Source organism: Quercus lobata, chromosome 7 (assembly GCF_001633185.2).
Source record: "Quercus lobata isolate SW786 chromosome 7, ValleyOak3.0 Primary Assembly, whole genome shotgun sequence".
In the NCBI taxonomy this organism is placed as follows: Eukaryota; Viridiplantae; Streptophyta; class Magnoliopsida; order Fagales; family Fagaceae; genus Quercus; species Quercus lobata.
Window position 1 is genome coordinate 37,296,904 of NC_044910.1, and position 17,837 is coordinate 37,314,740.

The 17,837-nt window shown below is 39.1% G+C and overlaps 1 protein-coding gene across 1 annotated transcript; it reads right to left on the reverse strand.

The window, feature by feature from the left end:
- Positions 1–6,920: 6,920 nt before the first annotated feature.
- LOC115952002 (probable aspartyl protease At4g16563) lies at positions 6,921–8,323 on the reverse strand. Its single transcript, XM_031069108.1, has one exon. The coding sequence runs from the start codon at positions 8,301–8,303 to the stop codon at positions 6,921–6,923; it is 1,383 nt and encodes a 460-aa protein (XP_030924968.1). The 5' UTR covers positions 8,304–8,323.
- Positions 8,324–17,837: the final 9,514 nt, after the last annotated feature.

The window sequence follows — 17,837 nt, forward strand, 5'->3', positions numbered from 1 at the left end:
TGCGCCGGCAACGTTCTTAGGATTTTGGGTTGTGTGGACGCTTTAAACGAGAAGATGGGTTTAAGACTGACCCACCATGATGTAAACTGGTGCTATAACCTCCAAAAATTGAAAGGAAAGACCTACTACATGAGGTCGAGGGATGATAGGATTCGGTTGATCCAGTGCCTCCCTGATTCCAACAAGGGACTGAACAAGGATTTTCTTATCGTCTCTGGGGAGTGGCATGATGGCGATCCATGCCCCGTAGTAGAAGGAGAACCAGGTGGGGTATTAGGAATGGAAGAGGGATAACCCTTTAAACCATTCTAACCTAACTTCCTTCGATAACTAATTACGCATATATGTTTGTTGCTTTTGTAGATGAACGCGCCTATAAACGGCATTTTCATTTAGTCAATCGGGCAGACTTGGAAACCGTTTTACAAGCGGCAGTTTTTGTGAATGACAGTGATGGCCAAGTCCGTGCAGCTCACAAAATACTAGGGTACCCTCCGGTTCAGAAGTCGTTCGGGGACGCGAAGCACGTGATCAGTGCCCGCCGTCCTTGGCTTCCAAAAATTACCGTGGTAGAGAAGGGATTTTTGATCTCGCAGGAGCCAGCTGTCCCCAAGAACATCCCCTTGGCGGGCCCCTCTTCGTCTCATCAAGCAGCAGAAGACGAAGGTGAGCCAGATCAGCCGGAGGAAGGGTTCGGGGTATTTGACTTAGTCTACCAATCCGAGGACCCTCCTGGTGACCTAGGTGACCCAGCCTTGTCCGAGGCGGAATTATCATTAATAGGCACCTCTTCTCAAGCCGAGATGGGAGTCAAAAGAATACCTTTAACCCCCATTCTCCAACTCCTCGAGGGCCAACCAGGGAAGGATACCCAGGAGGCACCACAACCCAATGCTCCTCCTCTACCAGCTCGGCCCCTTACAATCCAAACCAGGTCATCCTCCACCAAGTCCCAACCACAATCCACCCGCTACGAACCTCCCACCTCCTCCCAACCAACTCGGTCTCCTCGACCCGAAGGTGCTGATTCCAAGAGAAAGAGGAGCCCCAAGGGCAAGGACATCGTGGACGAGGGAAAATCCCAACCTCCTAAGGAGAAGGATGAGACTTCGCCCACAAAACAACCGAAGACCGGACCCCAAGGCAGAGACAAAGGACCCGCAGTTCAAACCTCTCAAGGCAAAGGAAAAGGAATTGATTCCCAATCCCTTTCGAGCGCCTGGCTTCCTGCCCCAATGCTTCACGGGGGTCCATTACTGGAAACTGCCTCTCTGAGGGACCTTGGAGACGGCGATGGTGGATACGTGGCAGATGCATTAGGGAGAACCATGCTACTCCCTAATGACATGGAAGAGCTGAAGAGAATGAGGATGCAGGAGGTTTTTCTTAGTACTAAGAGATACTTGGGCATGGTAAGATTTCTTGAAACCTAACACTTTACTAATTCTCGTTACCAGTTTGTCACTCACTACACGTTCATCTTTCTTGATAGGCTCTCCAGGCAACCTATAGGATGGAGGAAGAAGTGCATGACAGGAGTAAGGTGGCCGAGAACGAACGCAAGAGGCGCATAACGGCCTCAAAGACTCTCGAAGCTTCTGAAAAGGAACTTGCCAAAGTCAAGGATGACTTAACAATGACCACTCGCGAGAGGGATAACGTCTCGGCGGGCCTTACCAGTGCCCAAAAACAGGCCAAGGACCAAACCAAGCGCGCAATTGAAGCCGAGGATCAGCTGCAAATAGCCAGAACTCTGATCGAGGATTTAAATAAGCAGCTGACCACGGCTCTGCATGAGAAAGGAGTGGCAGAATATGCCCGTGATGAAGCCGTAAGGGCAAAGCAGGAGGCCGAGTTTGCCAGGAATGAGGCAGAAGCTGCTAAGAATACGGCCGAGGGCGATGGTTACAACATGGGAGTAGCCGAGACCCAGGCCACCCTTAAGGCGCAGATCCCTGGTGTGTGTAGGTTTTATTGCTCCCAGGTTTGGGAGGAAGCATTGAAGCGAGCTGGGGTGGATGCTTCATCTGATTTGTGGAAGGCGGAGAGCATATTCTACCCGGCAGCCATCCGCGAGGCCACTTCGACCAGACCCGCGGCTACTCGTGATCAACCCGAGGAAGAGATCACCCCGTTGGAAGACTTACAGGCCAGCGATTCTTCTAGCAAGGCGCCCAAAGAAGGAGAACTTCAGGATGTGACAGTGATATCCCAGCACACGGATTCTGAGGCACCTAAAGAGGTTGCCGAGCCCGTGGTTGGCATTCAGGTGCCTAATACAGAGGAACCCACCATACTTGCAGAGCCGCCACAGGCCACTTCCCTTGCTGTGGTTCCTCAGAGTACCAGTGCTGGTCCTGTTCAGCCTTCCCCAGAAGGGACCATCCTTCCAGGCACCGAAGCTGAATCTGCTCCCATCTCCCAAAATGTCACCGACAAAGAAGCAGAAAAGTAGAAGCCCTCGTTGGGCTTTTTGTATTCGTTTCTATTTGAACGATTAACTTGTTTCTTTTCCTTTCACAAACTTCCTAATTTATTGATGGTTTACAAGCATTTGAACATGTATATATGAAATCTTGCTTTTCCTTTTTCCTTCTGATTGCATCGTTAACCGCCCTCGTTGATGCGCACTATTTGCTTATGAACTCTGCGTTGATTTATTCTAACATGTACAAATAGCTATGCATATAATACATTCATCATCATGTTCCCCGAACCCTAATTTACTTGCGCCCACAAAGGCCTTAGATTTATTCCTAACCTTCGTCTTACGAAGATATAAGCACCATTTTTAACGTCACGCATAATAGCTAAAACTCGCTTAGTGCCTGGTTTTCCTCATCCAAGTAGTTGGTTCCCCATAGGCTTGAGTCCGAGGACCATGCAATGCCTTGGTTCTGTCCAAAAACCTAGTTTTCCTCGTCCAAGTAGTTGGTTTCCCCAGAGGCTTGAGTCCGGTGGACCATGCAATGCCTTGGTTCTGTCCAAAACCTAGTTTTCCACATCCAGGTAGTTGGTTTCCCCAGAGGCTTGAGTCCGAGGACCGTGCAATGCCTTGGTTCTGTCCAAAACCTAGTTTTCCACATCCAGGTAGTTGGTTTCCCCAGAGGCTTGAGTCCGGTGGACCATGCAATGCCTTGGTTCTGTCCAAAACCTAGTTTTCCACATCCAGTAGTTGGTTTCCCCAGAGGCTTGAGTCCGGTGGACCATGCAATGCCTTGGTTCTGTCCAAAACCTAGTTTTCCACATCCAGGTAGTTGGTTTCCCCAGAGGCTTGAGTCCGAGGACCGTGCAATGCCTTGGTTCTGTCCAAAACCTAGTTTTCCACATCCAGGTAGTTGGTTTCCCCAGAGGCTTGAGTCCGGTGGACCATGCAATGCCTTGGTTCTGTCCAAAACCTAGTTTTCTCTTTGTGTGGGATCTTGGCTTTAGGGGAGTTAGCTCCGCAGCCAAGCCCCTAGAGTTTATCCATACGGTTAACGTTACCAAGTGCCTAGTTTGCTCTTTACGGGGGACCTTGGCTTTAAGGGAGTTAGCTCCTCAACCAAGCCCCTAATCAAGAAACGTAGTCCGTAACAGAACTTTGTACTAGAACTCTATAACCAACGGTTAGATATAACGAAGAAACTCTATCGACCCACTTCCTATACCAACACACAAGCCTTCCCCACAGACGGCGCCAATTGTAAGGACGCGATTCGTGGCGGACCGTAACAGTGTCGGGTTCGCACGTGAAAAGGCCCCTAACAACATCATTTGTAGAGCGTGGGTTTGGAAGGCTAGGCCTTGATCGATAGGCGGTGGGTTTTTCGCGGTGTTCGTACCAGTTTACGTTTTCCTACACCCCTGGAGTCTTTCTCCTGGAGGTGGGCTGGGAGGCTCTGGTTTTTGGCCATTTTTCCCAACCCTCCCATTGGTACACCTTCCTTTTTATTATATAGTCCGTCTTGGTTGATCCTGACCCTCCACTTGTAGGTCAGGCAGGAGCTTACTTCTGTATCCATCCCATCAACCGTCCCGTCTAACTTTCTATTAGTTGCATGGACCGACGTTTGCACCGCCCAAACGTCTTTTCTCATTAACCAGCTCTGGGTATTGGCAGGTGCATTTACTGAAGGGGGTGGGACGCACTTTCCTTGGTCCAAGTTCACACCCTGCTTCCCTTTGGGCCCCATTCCGTTCACATCCCCTTGAGGGGGTTGTTCGGGGATTGCCTACACCAGGGTGTTGGTCTTCCTGTTGAAGCTATGGAATGCCGAGGACAGGGTAAGTTCTCAGCCGTTCCCCTTGCTACCTCGGCCACTGATCATTCGTCTTCGGCAAGGTACCTCCTCGGCACGGGCCCTGGGCCCAGATAGAGTTTGGGCCGGACTGCAGAACTCTCGGACCCACAATTATAATATATAAAATCCAATAATTTTGACTACTCCCCCAATAGCCATAATAAGTAAACTGACTCTCCTCTACCAGTTTAGTGTTGTTCAGTTAGTGTTAACTGTGTATTTATTCACTTTTCATTTTCTGGACCCATTTTATCTTTCTCAAATCTTGTACTTATTTTCTATCTCCAACTCACTTTATGTTTGACACAAATTTTCTTGTCTACTTTTATTTATTTATTTTTTCACTTTTCAATTAAAAATTCAACACAAACATTAAGTTTTTTTTTTTTTTTTTTTTTAAATGCCACAACATTGATTTTCAACAAAAATAAAAATGGCAAAAATGTGTATCTATTTTTTGTATTCAAAGTTTCAACTCACTTTTTTGGATACTGAAAATGAAAAAATGAGTACAAAGAATAAAGTCAAACCAATTTTTTAGTAATGGACCCCATTGAAAATTGAAAATAAAAACAAAATACGTCACTTTTTTCTCTTAATTAAACAAACTCTTTTTAATGTCACCGCCATTATCTTTGCCTCTCAATCCAGAGCATCATTCACTTATGTAATGTGCCCATACAGAATATAACCAATCCTTTTTGGCAGTATTATTATTAAGAATAAAAGCTTTTATTAACAAACACAAGATACAAAATGAGTATCCTCCTTAATCTATATATATATATATAATCGAAGCCCAATTGTCTTTTTGTTAACTTCATAATATTGTGACACCTCACCTTGGAGGCATCACAATTTTCCACATCATAATCATTAAAAAAGAAAAAGAAAAAAAAGAACACGCTACAAACTCTAATTGGTAAAACATAAAAACCATATACATGCGCCTCCACCCTTCCCAAACCCTACTTGAACCACACTACTAGTGGCTCCACTTTGAGATGGAAGTCAACAAACCCTAAATGCAAACAACATTGTAGTGGCTTTTCCTTTGTCTCTAGTATCTTCTCCAACAATGGTTTCAACCTGGAGGTCTTTGATTTCATGAAATTCCATTGTGTTCTTTTCTTTCTTTTTTTCCCTCATTAGAAAGTAGTGGCAATATGATTCTTAGGTCCCCAGGAATGTGTAGCCAGACTCCAACATCTCCATATCATCGTTACTATGCGTTAACAAGTCCTTTAAGTTCTTGCGTTCAATTATAGTTTATATATATATATATATATATATATGTTGGTAGAAAATTGGGGTCAAATTGTTATGTTTAGTGTTTCATAATTCTTATGAGCTATGCTTCGGCTCATCGGTACTATGTGTTAACAAGTCCTTTAAGTTTTTGCATTTAGTTATAGCTTTGTTTTGATGTTGGTCGCAAATTGGGATCAAATTGTTATGTTTAGTGTTTCATATGGACTATGCTTCTTTTTTTTTTCTTTTATTATTGTTATTATTATTATTATCATCATCATCATCGATTAGGTTTCTGTGCTTGGCACACAAGAGATACATTGTGACCATTCTAATTGGTTATTTTTATCGTAACAAATTATATGGTTAATTAGCTTAATTATGTGAATTTTACTAGGTTTGTATTTTTCATGACTTTCTGAAACTTCTATGAAGGAAGGTTGGACTGCACAGGAAGTTTGTATTTTCATGGTTTTCTAAAGTTCTATGTGTATAATATATATATACACACATATAGGAAAGATGTTTTATATGAGGTTAGCCCTCAGGACTAATTTTCAATGACATCAATAGCTTCTCTTCATCTTTCAGGTCCTATAGATGCAAGAACCCAAAATAAGGTTTGTTCTAAATTTTTTTATACAATTTTCAAATTAAATATGGCCTCTTATTTGAAGATACTAGAGTTGAAATTTTCAACCTATAAATTAGTTTCTAGAGTGTCACCACATTCATTTGCCATTTACCAATTATCATAATCTTAGTTTGCTTATTGCAGTATGTCCTCTAGATTTACTTTGTTGGGGTTATATTCATTAACTAATTTGAAGAAGTTTTCCGTCCATCTTTCATATGATTTCCACAATATCCTTGCACATAATGATAATGATTTGAACATTTTTCACTATTCTCATATAAAAAGGATTGTTCAAAGTGCCTATATGTAAGAGCTTTTTGAGTCACAATTGGTTAGGTATATGTCATAGGCTTAATTTTAAAAAGTAACTATATTAATAGCAATTATATATTTATACTGTACGTGTAGTAATTATTTTATCTTCTAAAATTATTAGTACTAATCAAAACAAATGTAAGAGCTCTTTTATAGTAATGGATTTAACTATATATGAATTGTATTCATGTAGCCTAAGTTTTTTGTTATCATTTTCAAGTCATAGTACTCTCAAGTAAACTAAATGGTTTTAATATTTATTTTAGTATCCTGTGCATCGCACATGTACATCAACACTCGTTAGCAACTAGTTACATCCAAAAACCGAAAGGAGGAGCTGAACTGGCAATATTATTATTATTATTATTTTTTTAGCAAGGCAATATTATTTTCTGGCATTACCATCTTCGCCTAAAATTGAGTTTAGTCCAAGCTCACTTTTTATTACAAGTTTGTTTCCGAAAGCCAAATCTGTCATTTTTCAAATCAAACTCCACGTAAAAGTTCTGCTGCTGGGTATTTCCCAAAACGATCGCTGGCCCGACCGAATCAACTGTACTGCCCGTCATAATGGTCAAGCACACCAAGCTAGAATTACCAACATCAACAGGTACAAAATAATTCACCACCGGTAATTCCATCTTTGCCCCACCCTTAAACTCAAAGGTTAATTCCGGAAATTTAATCTTCTCGAATTTTAACCCCGTAATATTAAAACATAGATTCGTACCAGTCGAAGCTTCCACGTCAGCAGAAGCTCTAGTAAAATTACCCATCTCTGCCTCAAACGCCGTTGCCACGGCGCCAAATATTGGCTTTTCCATGGTGGTGAAAGTGGTCCCAGAGTCCACAATAGTGCCACCGTTACCATTAGCGTTATTTTCAGGCACTAAATATTTGTAAGGAATATTAACTGACTTACTGCCCACAATGACTTTAAGAAGGTCAACGTAATAGAACTCAGGAAAAAAAGATGGGTTTTTCCTAAACGGCGTGTAGCTAAGGCCAGGGGTCTTGGCATCAGAACTAGACCCTCGATACAAAACGAGGTCACTACTCTCCGATGTGTCGTTGAACCGTTGAGAAATTAAACAGTAAGAGAATTTACTGAGACCCAATTGGGAAGGCAACGATTCTAAAGTTCGACCAAACCCGGCAGTGCCAGCGGGTGGCTGCGTGGTCGAGAAAATGGAGCACCCAACAAGAAAATTAGTGAAGCGTTTCTCAGAAAAACCGAGGGTTTCGGAAAGTAATAGCCCATTAGTTGAGCCTATACCGTATTCAAAAAAGTAAGGGCAAGCTTGTGAACAATTACAGCCTTGGCAACCAGACAAGGAATTTGAGCTTGAAATCCGAGCACAATTGGGATTTTGGCAACCGATAAATTTTGAAGAAGATGATAGTTTTGGAATGAACAATGGGATTTTTGATGGGTCTATGTGACAATCGGTGCAAAAATATTGTGAAGTGCAAGGGAACCAAACAGGGCTGCTGCCAGTATCTAAAAGGAAAGAAATGGTTTGTGGGGGTGTGCCAAAGCTAAGAGAGATTGAGTAGCCTCCGTAGCTGTGAGAAAACACTTTGGTTTTGGTAAGTGGGGGTTTTGATTTGGGGTGCTTGAGGTGGTGAGCTCTGGTTAGAGAAGAAGAGGCGAGGGAATTGAGGGTTTTGATTGCATCAGAGGGTTGGTGTTTGGTGAAGATGGGTGAGAGAGGAATGGTGAAGGTGGTGGGATTGGGAGCTACGGATAGTGAAGATGAAGCTAAGAGTAATGTTGAGATGAGAAACAAAAGAGAGAGAAGCGATGTAGCAGCCATGAATGGATGAGATTTTAGAGAGAGAGAGAGAGAGAGAATGAAGAGTAAAGAGTGTCGGGATGTGAACAAGTGAAGAAAGAGTTTTTAGGCTGTTTTGGTTTAAGGTTTTGTTCTTTTTTATAGGGGATTAGATATTACCTTGCACCTTATTTTTAATAATGTTTTTTTTATAAATCGTTGCTGTTGTCGTCGTTGTTGTTGTTGTGATTTTTATTTTTTATTAATAAAGTTGACTTACTCCATTGTCGTTGTTGTTTTGGTTTATTCAAGTTTTTTTTGACTCATTTTAATATTACTAAAAAACTTTTGATACTTATTCAAGGCATTTGGTCAATCCGGTGAGATGGATTTTTTCTTCTTAAGTACACCAGTTTGTTTTTGTTTTATATTATATTATCTATATATAAAAAGAGCTACTATTTTTGGTTTGTTCAACTTCAACTATTTCAATGGCTTTTTTTTTAATGCGTAGAGCTATAGTAGTTTTGCTACATTATTTTTGCTTTGTTCAATTCACAATGTTTCATAAAATACTAACACAACAAATTGATATAATATTTTCACAATTGTTGAGATGTTAATTTCTTATAGGTCAAAATAAAATAATAAGATATCATATTGGAACCAATCATAACTAAAAATAAAGTTATTGTGCAAAAAAAGTGTTACATCCATAATATTTTTCACAACATTTTCATAACAAACCATAGGTAGTAAATTGTTATTGGTTCAAATTTAAACTTGCTAATAAAATTACTTTTTTGCTCACCAATAACAATTTATAACAACCTGCTACTTATAATTTGTTATGAAAATATCGTGGACATAACATTTCTTTTGTGAAAATGTTAGGGCATCTTGTTGTTGTCACAGTATTTTCAAAATTGCTGAGCTATCAATTCTTTACAAGTGAAAATAAAATATAATAAAATTATAAAGGTGTGGGGCCCAATAATTTAAGGGCCAGGCCTAGTTGCTCTTAGAAAATCCGAAGGCCCAAGCCGAGGAGAGCTGTGGCCCAAGCTCTACAATACAGTACAAAACAGTTTTGGGAGGCAGCCGAGGACAGTCCAGTCCTCGGCAGATCCAAAATCCCACCGGAATAAAGGGGTAAAACTGGTATAGGAACAAATTTGTAAGGAGATTCAAAATATCTTGGGGGAAGTTATCCTTACTACCCTTCCAGATAAGACTCTGCACCTGACAGAGCCGTACTCTGCAGCCTTATCAACCATCCCCAACAATTCTGGGATTAGACTGATGGGACAAATATCAGTCCTGTAAAGATTGACCCTACACGTGGACGGAGGACAGTGAACGCAGACGAGTATAAAAGAAGAAAGAAAGTAAATCGAAGGGGAGGGGGGCCGATTCCACCTCCAAAAAAGGGAGACAATCTGGGTGAGAACATCTCAACAACACCTGAGATTACGAAAAAAACCCATCGTCGGGTAACCGGGGTAAGACCCTAATGGTCCTCGGATCAATTCCGAGGAGGCCCATCCCATAGGATGCGACGCCGTAGGGCTTAAACGTTCAAGCCCAAATCCTTTTTCTACACGAATTCCTCTAAAACCAGAATCGGACGCCGCCCCGTGACCAACGGCTAGCTTTTCAAGCCCACTCTCTACAAATCATATTGTGAGGGATCGTTCATGCGTGAGCCCAACATCCTTATTGGGCCGCCAGAGAATTGTGCCTTTACAAAAGGTATTATGAAAACGTTGTGCCATTTTGTTGTGTTTCTAGAAATTTTTTATTGGTTTAGTCAACATTGTTAACCCAAAATTCATTGCTTCACATACAATTTTCTTGGGTTGAATTTTTTGTTTTTGTTTTTCTTTATGCACCATTTTAAGTAAAAACACATAGTTTTATACACACACACACACACAAAAACAAAAAAAAGAACAAAAAACTTAGGATAAAAACACTTTTCATCCTTTATATTTGGGGTAATTTACAATTCCTCATTTAACTTTAAAATCAAGCAATTTTTCCTTAATATTTTGAAAGAGAGCCAATATATCATATTGTGATTCTCTTGGTTAAACCCTAATGAAAGCTTATAATTCTTAAAATATTTTATTGTATAATGTCTAAAATACTCCCACTAAATTTTAACACTCCAAAAATTTTCTTCACATGTTTTGAGTTTTAGATAGTAGTAATGCTTGAAAAGTTAAAATGATAAGATAAGGTGTTTTATTTGTTATCTAAAGAATATTGATTTTTTAGGTTTAAATTTTCAAATTTTATAATTTATCTAATGGAAAATTTGATGACACATACCTTTTATTATTATTTTTTTCCTTAGCAAAACTTATATACTTATTCTTGGAAGATGAAAAAGAAATTTGTTTAATGATTTTAATTAGAATGTAAAATCCTTTCCAATGAAAATAAGATAAATGATTATCCTGCCTTTATTAAGAAGCGAAGTCTAACCCTATTTTGTGGGCCCGCAGTCCGAAAGACCTTTTCAATGGACAAGAAAAAAAAAATGGTTCCTGTTGAACTTGTCTAAATCTTTGGCTTTGATTTCTACACTTTCTTAAATTTGTAAAAAGGGTAACGCTTCCTGGTGTTTAATTTTCAGATTTCTATTGCTACTTTGCTAGTCTTGTCGCTGTGACCCACTCTACGCTATAGGAGTTTCGTTTTTTAGAAGTTTCACACGTAAAGAGCCAAGTCATCAACACCGCACATACGTTGGCGGCTTATATTAAAGATATTGATTTCTTTGTAACATGGACGGAGGAATGTGTACTTCAGTGAATCACATGTGATCCATGTTGCTTTGTTATTATCTTCTTCTTAATAAAAATCCTGTATTTCTCATAATAATATATATATATAGTTATATATATATATATATATATATATATTCCAGCTTATATCATGCGAAGGTGCTCAGCAAGTAGAGGCATCATACTATAGTTATGTTCAGATGAAAAATGCCAACTCTGATCGTCCTTTATCCATTTTTTATTAAGCAAAAAAAAAAAAAAAAAAATTGGGGAACTTATAATTACTAATACTTTTATAAATATTAGTAATATTGCCGACTCAGGTAGTATAGTGGGATGGTTTAATCTTTGCCTTAAGATTAAAAAAAAAAATATATTTTTAAAGTATTTTAATCAATAGTTTTTTATACATTTTAATGTTTTCATATTTATGAGGTTTCTGCTCAACATGTATCATATGTCAGTGGTTGCTTTTGAGTTTTTAAATGTTAATTTAGGTGGTAGAAAAGGAGCATGACGTGCTATGTTATCTAATTTTGAATATGGTTTTGTGTTAATACATGTTAATTATTATTTATTTAAATTTTGAATAATTTGTTTGTATTGATTTATGTCTCTTATTTTATTGGAGGAGTTACATAGATGGAGAGTTACTTAATTTTTATTTTACAAATCTATGAAAATTGCAAAACATTCATATGCATCTTTTCTAAGTATACTATGCATTTATACAAATTAAGTATTCATGTTAAAGTTAAACTAAAATGATATGATGATTGTAGTTCCATAATATATATATATATATATATATATATATAGACACACGATGTTGTAGTAAAATAAACTAATATTAAATCATATCTCATACTCAATAGTTTTTTTTGTTCATCATACGAATTAGCGACTAATTTTAGGAAAAATAAAGCATCTAATTGATATTCCCATGTGAGTTGAAGGCGTGGGCTAAAAAGAGTACAAATGGTATATATATATATATATATATATATGTATATATATATATGTATATATATATAATTATATTGGCCATATATCAAAGAATTAGAAATGTCAAATGTTACTAAGTAAAATCATATATTAAATTTCAAATCATTACCAATGCCAATGGTGAAATTTAATATTATCTACTTATATATATATATATATTTATGCCATTGTCCTATGCTTTGAAAAAAACATATGTGATCATTGTATGTGTAAGGGCACGTTTTGCTTCCCAGGCCCCAAAATTGAAAAGGACAAAGGCCTAAAGAGCCCAAAACAATGAATTTGTAGAGAGCGGGCTAGAAAAATGGACTTCTATGAGTTGAACAACAATCACAGTAGGTTAAATGGTATAGGTGAATAAGAATAAACAGTTTTATGCAAGGAAAATCCTCCTCAGCAAAGTCCAAGGAAGGTGGTTCTTATATATTTTTCTTGAACTTTAGCACAATTACCGTTCTTCAGTGTACAGTCCTTTTTTTATTTCTTTTTGATTCCCCGATCCTCCCCTTGTAGGGTTTTTCTTCTTTACATTTCTATTCTTTACTTCATCTTAGCCCTTCACGTGTAGATCAAATTGCTGGTTTTGATACTTGTCTCATCAGCCCCTTCCTGAAATCTTTGTGGATAGCTGTAAGATTAAATATTACTGTTCAGATATCACATCCATATTAATGCGGCCAGAGAATTAGCTGCAAAACATTCAATGCGGTGGTAGTAACTTTCTCCTAGATATTTCTCAGTTTTCCTTTGTCTTATTCCCCTTTAGTGCTTATCCTTACTAGTATGATCTCCTAGTGTGTTGTTCTCGATGAAAGGTCGGACCTTTGTCCTCTACTCTGCTTAGCTGAGGAGGTACTTCTCCTCAGACTATAATCCCAACCCCTCACGACCAGACTTCTTCCATAGAATATTAACTTGTATGCCCCCACTAGTGTTTACTTATCCTCAGACGTTTTAATGTTCTCGGGCATGGCCCACGGCCCAATATCCATTTGTGGGCCCTTTATCCCTACAGTATGTATCATCCAATTGTTGTGATCTGACTTTCATACTTAGATATAATTAGGCACTAACTCAAGTCATACATGACATATAGAAGAAATTGTAATAGTAATATTACTAAATGGTGCAATAGAATACAAAGTCTAACATAAATCATAATCAGTTTAAAATGTACCTTAATTCACTAGTCATTCATAGAACCAAAATTTAGTAATTTAATAATGATGAAAATAATGTTATAATAAAAATAAAAACCCGATTGTTTTGGTCAAAAGAGGGCAATCTAAACAAATCCCCCTGTTTAAATAAATCGAAGCATAATATTATGATAAAACTTAAAACGCAAACCATTAACCTTCTAGCTTATAGTTTTTTCTAGTCTGTCATAATGTATATCATAGAAATGTATACAAAAAACTGCATCTTTTACACAACATAAAAATGAAAATTTTAACATGTACCATAGATAATCAACAAAGTTATTTTCATGTATTAGAGATTTCAATTAATTTAGGAATTCAACGAGAGTTTAAAATTAATAATAACAAAATTCATTAATTAGTTTGTAATTATAATAATTCCAAAATTATCTTACTGGTAATGTAAAATAATAGAAAATAAACAGGAAAAAAAAATTACTAAGCAAAATAATATGTTGATGAAGGTGGCAAATCAATGACACTATCTTTAGAAAGATTTCTTCATGAGATATTTCTAAAAAACACCCGGAAACTACCAAAATAGCAACCAGTAATTCAACATGTGAAAATATGCATCTCTTAATTAAATTAAAAAACTTGGCTATATTAATAATTAGTCGCTAACTCGTGCGATGCATGAGATTGTATAACTTTATTTTGTACATGCTTGGGGAGGATTCAAACTGTCGGAATGAGATTTTTCCATCGCCATTGGTGTCAAAATGCTTAAGATACATTCACAGGTAGTTAATCTGCATTTAATAAAAATCTTGGTTTACTCAATAAAGGCTCACCAAAATAGGAAGTGATACACAGTTTTTGAATCAGACCCTTTTACAAAGCAGCAAAAATTTCATATAAAAATGTGCAATATATATATATATATATATATATGCACTACCATAAGTGCAAAAGAAACTAAAACAATATCTATACACACTACCATAAGTGCAAAGCAAACTAACTACGCTAGAGTAATTTTTGAGCATGCTTTCAGGAGGCACAGATTTCAGCCATCCAAATGACCTTGGTTGCCCACTAAGGCTATTTAATTCGTTCCTTATTCTCCGAATACTCCTATATAAAGTTGGGGAATGGTAATATTTGGGTTCAAAATTCCAATTCTAACAAAATCATATATAAAACAACAATGAACTCAATTCATAACAAAACGAAAGAAACAAAATAATTTATTTCTCTTCTTTACCTCACACTTTCTCAACAGCCAAACAATGAAATGAATATAATAAAAACTCAACTTTGAGGACCTATTCTATTTAAACCAATTTCACTCTGAATTTTAATCCATATCAATCAAAGAAAATTGAAACTTGCAAAAGACCATATAAATAAATGTTGAAGATGCAATGTCTTGCCATATGATGTATTTGAAATCAACTTTCTTGCAGCTTCACATAGATTTGAAACACAAAGAAAATTGAAATATCCTTAATTTTCATGGGTCAAATAATTTGGTTAAGAATTAGAACACAATCACTTATTTAACAAATAAGGAAAAAAGATCACTTCACTGTAAATAAAGTATTATTCTTCTAAATCAATGAATTAATTAATTGGTGGTATGTTATGACATAGACAAATAGTTCCAATGATTTAGAATTCCTAAGAGATTTAGGGTTCGATCTCTACCCATTTTTAATATTCTCTCTCTCTCTCTCTCTCTCTCTCTCTCTCTCTCTCTCTCTCTCTTTATTTTTCTTATTTTTCTCAACTTATTGTTATACTTTCTCTAATTTTTCCCCTCCTTTTACCTTTTTATCTCCCCACTACTATCTACCTTCATATCACTTTTCATCTATCCCTTTATCTTCCATTATTTTTGGCTTTTCTTATTCCCCTCTTCTTACTATTAATTTACAATTCTCTTTCTCATTCTATACATAGTTTTCCCACACTCAAAATATTATATCTTTCTCTCAATTTTTTTTTTTCATTTTTGGTGGATTTAAAAAAAAAAATTCTTGCATCTCTACTTTAGGTTGATGAATTTTTGTATTATTTAGAACTCTACTTTGAGTTGATGTGATTATGTTTTGTTTTTTTAAGTTGTTATTTTTTTTATTCTCTTTGATTTCATAGTGTTATCATATTGCATTATAAAGATATTGTAAGGACGCGATTCGTGACGGACCGTAACAGTGTCGGGTTCGCACGTGAAAAGGCCCCTAACAATATCATTTGTAGAGCGTGGGTTTGGAAGGCTAGGCCTTGTTCGATAGGCGGTGGGTTTTTCGCGGTGTTCGTATGAACTTAAGCTTTCCTACACCCCTGGAGTCTTTCTCCTGGAGGTGGGCTGGGAGGCCCTGGTTTCTGGCCATTTTTCCCAACCCCCCAATCGGTGCACCTTCCTTTTTATTATATAGTCCGTCTTGGCTGATCCTGACCCTCCACTTGTAGGTCAGGCAGGAGCTTGTTCCTGTGTCCATCCCATCAACTGTCCTGTCTAACTTTCTATTAGTTGCATGGATCGACGTTTGCACCGCCCAAACGTCTTTTCTCATTAACCAACTCTGGGTATTGGCAGGTACATTTACTGAAGGGGGTGGGACGCACTTTCCTTGGTCCAAGTTCACACCCTGCTTCCCTATGGGCCCCATTCCGTGCACATCCCTTTGAGGGGGCTGTTTGGGGATTGCCTACACCAAGGTGTTGGTCTTCCTGTTGAAGCTATGGAATGCCGAGGACAGGGTAAGTTCTCAGCCGTTCCCCTTGCTACCTCGGCCACTAAGCATTTGTCTTCGGCAAGGTACCTCCTCGGCACGGGCCCTGGGCCCAGATAGAGTTTGGGCCGGACTGCAGAGCTCTCGGACCCACAATAGCCCCTCAAAATCCTGCTATCCGTCCCCTCGGACGGATAGGAGGGTTTTGATGACATCATGGGTCTGCCAATGCCTATCAATCCTTGTCATCTAGCGATTCCCGAGGTTTTTCACCTGCCCAAGGCACGTTCCTAGAGCCGTTGGAAGGCGAAACGTGGCCTCATTAAATACGGGCGGCTTGGTGCTTCCCACGTTCAACGGTGTGATGGGAATCGAACGGTGGTGATCTCCTGGCCTCTTTGGGCGGGAAAAAAGGGGCGCGCTGTTTACCCTAGAAAGTATAAAAGATTTTTTGGAGATGGATCCGTCTCTCCAGTTCTATACTTAAGAGTTTTAGTGCGTGTATCCAGGGTTCATCCGAACTTCCGCCCAAATTCAAGTCTATCTCAAGCACATACAGCCCATCCGAAGCGTAATTCTCTTTTTATGTAAGTTCCCTACCCCTATTAACTCACGTTTTTTCTTTTCTGGATTTATTTCTCTTTAGCTCCCTTTCTTCTCCGTCGCGGGTTAGGTTTGTTTTAGTAAATGGCGAAAGCGGCTAAACTGAGATTGAGGAAGTTGGTTGATACTGAAGAGGCGATGAATAAGTTCATCGTTGATTATAGGATTCCCCCTAACGTAAGGCTGGAACACTGTAAGATGGGGGAATGGCACATTAAGAGGGGAACGGGCGCGGTTGTAATTCCCGTCCTCGCCTTTGTAGAGGGAGGTATGAGAATCCCCATGGGACCAGTGACAAGGGGTTACCTCAGGCATTTCCGTTTAGCCCCTACCCAGTGCGCCGGCAATGTTCTTAGGATTTTGGGTTGTGTGGACGCTTTAAACGAGAAGATGGGTTTAAGACTGACCCACCATGATGTAAACTGGTGCTATAACCTCCAAAAATTGAAAGGAAAAACCTACTACATGAGGTCGAGGGATGATAGGATTCGGTTGATCCAGTGCCTCCCTGATTCCAACAAGGGACTGAACAAGGATTTTCTTATCGTCTCTGGGGAGTGGCATGATGGCGATCCATGCCCCGTAGTAGAAGGAGAACCAGGTGGGGTATTAGGAATGGAAGAGGGATAACCTTTTAAACCATTCTAAACTTACTTCCTTCGATGACTAACTATGCATATATGTTTGTTGTTTTTGTAGATGAACGCGCCTATAAACGGCATTTTCATTTAGTCAATCGGGCAGATTTGGAGACCGTTTTACAAGCGGCAGTTTTTGTGAATGACAGTGATGGCCAAGTTCGTGCAGCTCACAAAATACTAGGGTACCCTCCGGTTCAGAAGTCGTTCGGGGACGCGAAGCACGTGATCAGTGCCCGCCGTCCTTGGCTTCCAAAGATTACAGTGGTAGAGAAGGGGTTCTTGATCTCGCAGGAGCCAGCTGTCCCCAAGAACATCCCCCTGGTGGGCCCCTCTTCGTCCCATCAAGCAGCAGAGGACGAGGGTGAACCAGGTCAGCCGGAGGAAGGGTTTGGGGTATTCGACTTAATCTACCAATCTGAGGACCCTCCGGGTGACCTAGGTGACCCAGCCTTGTCCGAGGCGGAATTATCATTAATAGGCACCTCTTCTCAAGCCGAGATGGGAGTCAAAAGAATACCTTTAACCCCCCTTCTCCAACTCCTCGAGGACCAACCAGGGAAGGATACCCAGGAGGCACCACAACCCAATGCTCCTCCTCCACCAGCTCGGCCCCTTACAATTCAAACCAGGTCATCCTCCACCAAGTCCCAAC